Consider the following 9,015-nt stretch of genomic DNA (forward strand, 5'->3'; position numbering starts at 1 on the left):
CAGATAGAAAATACATTGATAATTTTAGTTGCATAAATTTTATATAATTTTAGTTTCAATAATACTAGAGGTTTATAAAAGCTTTTTAGTTGATTCCTTTAGTACCGGTTCTAAGGCTGTTACAAAGGCATTTCATTTAGTACCGGTTCTAAGGCTGGGGCCCCGCGAGCACCTTTAGTACCGGTTCGTGGCATGAAATTGGTAATAGAGTTTTTTAGTTGATTCTTTCTGCAGCTGTTTTTAGTCCCACCTCACCAAGCGAGAGGCACTCGCAGCGGTTTATAAGTCCTGAGTGCAGAGACGATGAAGGAGAGGCGCAATTCTCACCTACACGTTGCTTAGCTTCCGGCCTTGAAATGATGTAGACTGCATGGAGCTATGTGTAGTTTCTCAAGGCCTGAAGCTAAGCAACGTGGAGGTGAGCACTGCGCCTCTCTTTTATTTTTAATAACTTATTACAACTCCAGATTTTTTTTTTGCGTTCAGTATGCACCATTCAAAGCCACGTCATCAACTTTCAACCCTTTCTGACATAATTTGCTATTTTCATTCATTTACTGATTTGTTTAGAGAGTTAAATGACCGTGAAATTGAAAAGCACTACAAAATGAACTCTGAAAAGGTTGAAAGTTGGCATGGTATCATCATTTCACCCACATAGCATGTGCAAAAAAGTAGAAAGGGTTACGGCAAAAACTGGATGCACTTCATGTACAAAACGGACAATCTCTTTTGAAGTATCAGGGTTTCATACGAAAACTCATCTGTTACAAAGGAATTTAATTTTTCTTAACTTATTTGAACTCCAGACTTTTTCTGTGTTCAAAATGCACCATTCAAAGCCACATCATCAATTTTCAACTCTTTCTGACTTCATTTGTTATTTTTCATGCATTTACTGATTTTTTTGAGCTATAAGACCCTGAAATTGAAAAACATTTCAAATGAACTCTGAAAAGGTTGCAAGTTGGCATGGTATCATCATTTCACCCACATAGCATGTGCTAAAAAGTAGAGAGGGTTACGGCAAAAACTGGATGCACTTCGTGTACAAAACGGACAATCTCTTTTGAAGTATCACGGTTTCATACGGAAACTCATCTGTTACAAAGGGATTTCATTTTTTTGAACTTATTTGAACTCCAGACTTTTTCTGTGTTCAAAATGCACCATTCAAAGCCACATCATCAATTTTCAACCCTTTCTGACTTCATTTGTTATTTCTCATGCATTTACTGATTTTTTTGAGCTATAAGACCCTGAAATTGAGAAGCATTTCAAATGAACTCTGAAAAGGTTGAAAGTTGGCATGGTTTCATCATTTCACACACATAGCATGTGCTAAAAAGTAGAGAGGATTACGGCAAAAACTGGATGCACTTCGTGTACAAAACAGACAATCTGTTTCAAGGTATTAGTGTTTCATACGGAAACTCGTCTGTTACAACAGACATTTCATTTCTTCACATGTAACTGCAGTGATATTCTAGATCAAAGTCATCATCATAATAGTTGTGGAGAGAAAGTCTTCACTTTTTCTTTGTTTGTGTCCTTTGCTTATTGCGCCGTAACCATGGATATTCTTCATCGCTTAATAGGGTGCTTGGGTCAGCCTTGACTTTGAAGGGAGGAATTTCATGAAACTTTTCATAATCTTCAGACATGTCTGTCTTGCCCTCCAATCCCACGATGTCTCTTTTTCCTGAATGAACTATGTGGTGCTTTGGCTCATCATATGATGTATTCGATTTCTTATCTTTTCTTTTTCTCGGTTTGGTAGACATGTCCTTCACATAGAAAACATGTGCCACATCATTGGCTAGGACGAATGGTTTGTTTGTGTACCCAAGATTGTTCAGATCCACTGTTGTCATTCCGTACTGTGGGTCTACATGTACCCCGCCTCCTGACAGATTGACCCATTTGCACTTAAACAAAGGGACCTTAAAATCTTGTCCGTAGTCAAGTTCCCATATGTCCACTATGTAACCATAATATGTGTCCTCCCCCTATTGGTAGCTGCATCAAAGCGGACACTGCTGTTTTGGTTGGTTCTCTTTTGATCTTGGGCGATCGCGTAAAATGTATTCCCATTTATCTCGTATCCTTTGTAAGTCCATACAGTCGAAGATGGTCCCCTGGACAACGAGTACAGCTCATCAGAAATAGTGTTGTCACCTCTGAGACGTGTTTCCAAGCAACTGCCGAAAGTCCTGATGTGTTCACATGTAATCCAGTCGTCACACTTCTCCGGGTGTTTGGAGCACAGACTGTTCTTGTGTTCATCGACATACGGGGTCACCAAGGCAGAGTTTTGGAGAACCGTGTAGTGTGCTTGAGACCAAGAATTCCCGTCCCTACATATTATTGAGTCCCCTCCAAGCGTGCCTTCTCTAGTCAGTCTCCCCTCATACCGCGATTGAGGGGGACCAATCTTCTTAAGGCCAGGAATGAAGTCAACACAAAACCCAATGACATCCTCTGTTTGATGGCCCATGGAGATGCTTCCTTCTGGCCTAGCGCGGTTACAGACATATTTCTTTAGGACTCCCATGAACCTCTCAAAGGGGAAAATATTGTGTAGAAATACGGGGCCCAGAATAATAATCTCGTCGACTAGATGAACTAGGACGTGCGTCATGATATTGAAGAAGGATGGTGGGAACACCAGCTCGAACCTGACAAGACATTGCGCCACATCACTCCTTAGCCTTGGTAGGATTTCTGGATCGATCACCTTCTGAGAGATTGCATTGAGGAGTGCACATAGCTTCACAATGGCTAATCGAACGTTTTCCGGTAGAAGCCCCTCAATGCAACCAGAAGTAGTTGCGTCATAATGATGTGCCAGTCATGAGACTTTAGGTTCTGAAACTTTTTCTCGGCCATATTTATTATTACCTTTATATTCGACGAGAAGCCAGACGGGACCTTCATACTGAGCAGGCATTCAAAGAAGATTTTCTTCTCTTCTTTGGTAAGAGCGTAGTTGGCAGGACCTTTATACTGCTTTGGAGGCATGCCGTCTTTTTGTGCAAATATTGCATGTCCTCACGTGCCTCCGGTGTATCTTTTGTCTTCCCATACACGCCCAAGAAGCCTAGCAGGTTCACGCAAAGGTTCTTCGTCACGTGCATCACGTTGATTGAAGAGCGGACCTCAGCGTCATTCGGAACAGATAGTCCACCGGGACCCTTTCCGAAGATTACGTGTAAATTATTGACCATAGCAAGTACGTGATCACCGGTACGCATAGCGGGCTTCTTCCGGTGATCTGCCTCGCCTTTGAAATCCTTACCTTTCTTTCCACATTGATGGTTGGTCGGAAGAAATCGATGATGCCCCAGGTACACATTCTTCCTGCATTTGTCTAGGTATATACTTTCGGTGTCAGCTAAACAGTGCGTGCACGTGTGGTATCCCTTGTTTGTCTGTCCTGAAAGGTTACTAAGAGCAGGCCAATCATTGATGGTTACAAACAGCAACGCATGCAGGTTAAATTCCTCCTGTTTGTGCTCATCCCACACACGTACACAGTTTCCATTCTACAGCTGTAAAAGTTCTTCAACTAATGGCCTTAGGTATACATCAATGTCGTTGCCGGGTTGCTTAGGGCCTTGGATGAGAACTGGCATCATAATGAACTTCCGCTTCTTGCACATCCCAGGAGGAAGGTTATACATACATAGAGTCACGGGCCAGGTGCTGTGATTGCTGCTCTGCTCCCCGGAAGGATTAATGCCATCCGCGCTTAAACCAAACCATACGTTCCTTGGGTCACCTGCAAACTCAGCCCGGTACTTTCTCTCGATTTTTCTCCACTGCGAGCCGTCAGCGGGTGCTCTCAACTTCCCGTCTTTCTTACGGTCCTCACTGTGCCATCGCATCAACTTGGCATGCTTTTTGTTTCAGAACAGTCGTTTCAACCGTGGTATTATAGGAGCATACCACATCACATTCGAAGGAACCCTTTTCCTGGGGGGCTCGCCGTCAACATCACCAGGGTCATCTTGTCCGATCTTATACCGCAATGCACCGCATACCGAGCATCGTTCAAATCCTCGTACGCACCACGGTAGAGGATGCAGTCATTAGGGCATCCATGTATCTTCTGCACCTCCAATCCTAGAGGGCATACGACCTTCTTTGCTGCGTACGTACTGTCGGGCAATTTGTTATCCTTTGGAAGCTTCTTCTTCAATATTTTCAGTAGCTTCTCAAATCCTTTGTCAGGCACATCATTCTCTGCCTTCCACTGCAGCAATTCCAGTACTGTACCGAGCTTTGTGGTGCCATCTTCGCAATTGGGGTACAACCATTTTTTGTGATCCTCTAACATGCGATCGAACTTCAGCTTCTTCTTTTCACTTTCGCACTGTCTCCTTGCATCAACAATGACCCGGCGGACATCATCATCGGACACATCGTCTGGTTCCTCTTAATCTTCAGCTTTCCCCGTTGCAGCATCACCGTCTTCAGGGGACACATAGTTGTCATCGTCCTCTTCTTCTCCGTTGTCTTCCATCATAACCCCTATTTCTCCATGCTTGGTCCAAACATTATAGTGTGGCATGAAACCCTTATAAAGCAAGTGGGTGTGAAGGGTTTTCGAGTCAGAGTAAGACTTCGTATTCCCACAGCTAGGGCATGGACAGCACATGAAACCATTCTGCTTGTTTGCCTCAGCCACTTCGAGAAAATTATGCACGCCCTTAATGTACTCGGAGGTGTGTCTGTCACCATACATCCATTGCCGGTTCATATGCGTGCATTATATATAATTAACTGTGTCAAAAACCATTACAGAACATCATGAATAGATAAGTGACCAAATTAATAGAAGTTCATCATGACATTAAAACCGAAGTACATACATAGTTCTCATTGAACAACATATAGCTCTCAAGAGTATCTAATTAAACCATACATTGAAACTATGTAAAACATTTCAATGCAACAACAAATGCGATCATAATTGCAACCAAGGTAACAATTGATCCAACGGCATAATGATACCAAGCCTCGGTATGAATGACATATTTTCTAATCTTCAAACGCATTGCGTCCATCTTGATCTTGTGATCATCGACGACATCCACAACATGCAACTCCAATATCATCTTCTCCTCCTCAATTTTTTTTTATTTTTTCCTTCAAGTAATTGTTTTCTTCTTCAACTAAATTTAACCTCTCAACAATAGGGTCGATTGGAATTTCCGGTTCACATACCTCCTAGATAAATAAAATCTATGTCACGTTGGTCGGCATAATTGTCATAAACAATAAATGAACCAAATAGTTATAAAAGATAATATATACCACATTCGAATCATAGATAGGACGAGGGCCGATGGGGGCGGATACCAAAACCATCGCACTATATAATAACAAGCAATAATAAAATTAAGAAAAAATAGACAAGTATCTATCTAATCATACAAGTAAGAATTTTTTCTTTTAGAAAGTAGATAAGAACAAGAGGCTCACCACGGTGGTGCCGGCGACGAGATCGGGGCGGGCGATCGACGGCAGTGAAGACGGAGACGGGACGTGACGAACCAGTAAACCTAGACAAATCTTTAGAAAAATTGAGCTTGGAGGTCAAGCTTCGAGAGGAGAAAGCTTAACTAGTGTGGCTCAGGCATTTCATCGAACACCTCATGTGCATAGGAGGTGAGCTAGAGCACCACAAAGCTCTCCCCTCGCCGGCCAGAAAAATATAGCAGTGTGGAGTGCTCTGCTCGTCGGTGATGGGGTATATATAGGCACCTCATTGGTCCCGGTTCATGGCTGGAACCGGGACTAAAGGCACCCCTTCTGTCCCGGTTCCAGCCACGAACCGGGACAATGGCTGTGGGCTAGGAGCGAGGACCATTGGTCCCGGTTCGTGCCTGGAACCGGGACAAATGGGTCCAGACGAACCGAGATAGATGCCTAACGAGGCCTGGCCGGCCCCCCGGGCTCATGAGTCGGGACGTATGCAACCATTGGTCCCGGTTCATGACTGAACCGGGACTAATGGGCTGGCCAGGCCTCAACCAAAGCCCTATTTTCTACTAGTGGAAGATGCCATCTTTATCAGTATGCACTACTAGAATTGCACCCTATGCCTTGTGCGAGAAACACTCGGCAAAGGGCCAAAAACCCTCGGCAAAGCCTTTGTCAAGAGTTGTTCTTTGCAAAGACCACCGGGCGTATACCTCTCAGGTAAATATAAAATTGCCAAGAGCCAACCATCGGACAGTCGAGTTTGCCGAGAGCCAAATAGTGCCTCTCGGCAAAATAAAGTGACTTCACGGCCGCTGGTTCCGCCAGAACGTAGATTGTCTTGACGGCCAACATTGTCGGCGTACAAACGTAGATTGTGTGCAGGCTTACTCCTATTTTCCTTTTTTTTTGACATAATTAATTAGAACTTTTTTTGAAAGAATGGGGTTCTCTCCGTTGCTACTGGTCTTTAGCTAGTGTATAGATGGGATAAGGGACACCACTCAAAAAATTAAGGATAAGGGACTTTTACTAAAAAAAATTAGATAGGATAAGGTACTCGCGTGTCCATGGTCGTCCGTTCTCCGCCCAGCAAGCGCTGCGCCGGCGCTGCCATGATGGTCGCTTCCGTCGTGCCCTCTCCGCTGGCTGGTCCTGCACTCGCGAGGCCTGGCCGCACGCGTCTCCTTCCGCCCTGCGACCTGCCGGCCGGCTCCTCTTTGCAATCGGCCAGCGGCTGCCGCATCGCCCGCGGCGGCGCACGGCGCCCGCAGCACATCTCGTTCGCAGCCGGAGGAGGCGCAGGTGAGGAACAAACCCTTTGCATTTCTCACGCCTTCACAGATCATATATATTAGCTGGAGAACCTGTAACTTCAGAAAACAGTGGATGTAAATCTTTCTTCTGTGCTTTACTTTTTGAGGAACTTCTGTGTTTCAGTATTATTGTTCAAGATTAACTTCCAACTATATATGTTGATCCTAACTCATATGCATTACTCGTCATTCATTTTATTTTACTTTTGCACTTTTTTTCGCCTGTAGAGGGTGACGCTTTTGTCGTAGAAGGCGCGACGAATGTCAAGTTCTCCAGGGAGCTAACTGTTCCGGGCCACAAAGAGCCTCTGATCATCCTCGGCACAGGTACATTTGCTTGCCCCCGGCCATGTCCTTCTTTCGAGATTGTTAACTTGCATAAATGTGTGTGTAGTACTTTTTACAGTTTGCGATTTGAATTTTAGCGCACTCTAGGTTACAGAGACAAGTTCTTCGTCAAGGTATACGCCGCAGCGTTCTATGTGGATATCTCCATCGGACTCGATACCGAGCAATGGAGAAAAAAGGTTGGCCTCGAGACTTTCGATGCTTCCTCTGGTTTTGACTCCATTTTTAAAGGTAAGAAACAGAATCGATCCAACTAGCAAATAGCCCAAGGAGTGGGTTCATGAATCTGTAATACATGCTGATCAGACACCGTACCATGCAATGCAAATGCAGCACCGGTTGTGAAATCTCTGAATATAACTCTAGTTAGAGACGTTGATGGCAAGACCTTTGTGAAGGCTTTGGATGGCGTTATAGCTCGCCGGATTCAGAAACGGACCGATGAGGAAGAATCTTCACTGTCGGCTTTCCGGAACAGCTTTCTAGGGCGCAATCTCAAAAAGGGAACAACCATCTATTTAACTTGGTTGGAACCCTCAAGAATGCTGGTGAGTGAACAATCAGTCCCACCATATTCAAGATTTTAAGCAAATTCATCTAGAGTTGTTGGTAGGAAACAATTGACTCTTCTGCGGGCACAGCAAGAAAACACAGGCATATCTTGTTGTGAAATTAAGATAATTTTTTCTCCAGGCTTATTAGTGGATTGAATTACTTTACCACGACGACATTGCATTTTTTCTATTGATTGAAAGGGAATTTAATTATAGTATCTCCTTTGCGAATAATTCTGAATCTGGATGGTGGTCTTCCCAAGCTGTGTCTCACCTCTGAAGTCTTAGATTTCCAAATCAGCTTGTTTGAATTTGTTATACCCTCGGTAAATTAGTGATGCCGATTCAGGTAATTAGTTTCTTGTATTTCCAAAAAAATCAGAGAGACAGGTTGTTTGACGAAATTGATTGTGATTGCTGACGGCGCTGCATGCATGATATTTCATCCTGTTACTAACTCGTGCTTCTGTAGGTCTCGGTTTCGACCGACCAAGGTCCATCCCAAGTCGACGTTGAGGTCAAATCAGCTACTGTCAATTATGCTCTATATGATGGCTTCTTCGGCAGCTCTCCCGTATCCCCCACTTTGAGATCTTCCACTGCTCAGCTGCTAGAAGCTATCCTTACAAACTGACGTGCAGAGCAGGATCAATGTATATATGGTCCCTCAAGACAAAGTGCAGAGTGATGAATCAATGAATACTATAGCAGTTTTCTTGGATATTGCATCTCATATATTCGAAATCAGATTTGCTATTTCACATCTAAATATGAAATAGCTATCTCACATCTAAATATGAAATAGCTATCTCACATCTAAATCTAGAGCCATTGGATGTTGTCCTGTCTTTAAGATTCGCGCACACACATTTTTCTGCCCCCGCTTCGTGCGTTCGCTAAGTTCAGGACCGCCCCATCTATCCTGTCGCCCATTTCTTCGTGCGAGCCTGATTCGCACCGATGCATGTGCGCGCGCGTGGTTGTTTGTTTTTCCTCGGTCCATTTCGTCCGCTTTTTGTCCGTTTGGGTCGGCCAGACGGACATGGAAACCCGCTTCCGCATTTGGGTCGGCGCGTGTGCTCAACGCTGGCCCGAACCTATTTTGACGGCGCAAAAAAAAATGAACGCATGCATATTAAAAAAAGAGAAACAACATTAATTAAACATTAAAGCCGGCCACGAAGGCCGGCGAGAGTCCACGCGTCCACATTTGCATTTAGAAAAAACATCCTAAACTACGAGGTAGCACGCTGCCCTAGGCGGCGTCGTCGTCGTCCTTGGGGTCCGTGAGGTCGATGAGCGTCGGCGCC

The 9,015-nt window shown here is 44.2% G+C and overlaps 1 protein-coding gene across 1 annotated transcript; it reads left to right on the plus strand.

Moving 5' to 3' along the window:
- Positions 1 to 6,252: 6,252 nt before the first annotated feature.
- Positions 6,253 to 8,468, plus strand: LOC123163339 (fatty-acid-binding protein 3, chloroplastic). The gene is made up of 5 exons (XM_044580971.1): positions 6,253 to 6,792; positions 7,032 to 7,130; positions 7,239 to 7,382; positions 7,485 to 7,699; positions 8,178 to 8,468. The coding sequence occupies exons 1-5, from the start codon at positions 6,558 to 6,560 to the stop codon at positions 8,337 to 8,339; spliced, it is 855 nt and encodes a 284-aa protein (XP_044436906.1). The 5' UTR covers positions 6,253 to 6,557; the 3' UTR covers positions 8,340 to 8,468.
- Positions 8,469 to 9,015: the final 547 nt, after the last annotated feature.

The sequence above is a fragment of the Triticum aestivum genome, chromosome 1D (genome assembly GCF_018294505.1).
Source record: "Triticum aestivum cultivar Chinese Spring chromosome 1D, IWGSC CS RefSeq v2.1, whole genome shotgun sequence".
Lineage (NCBI taxonomy): Eukaryota > Viridiplantae > Streptophyta > Magnoliopsida > Poales > Poaceae > Triticum > Triticum aestivum.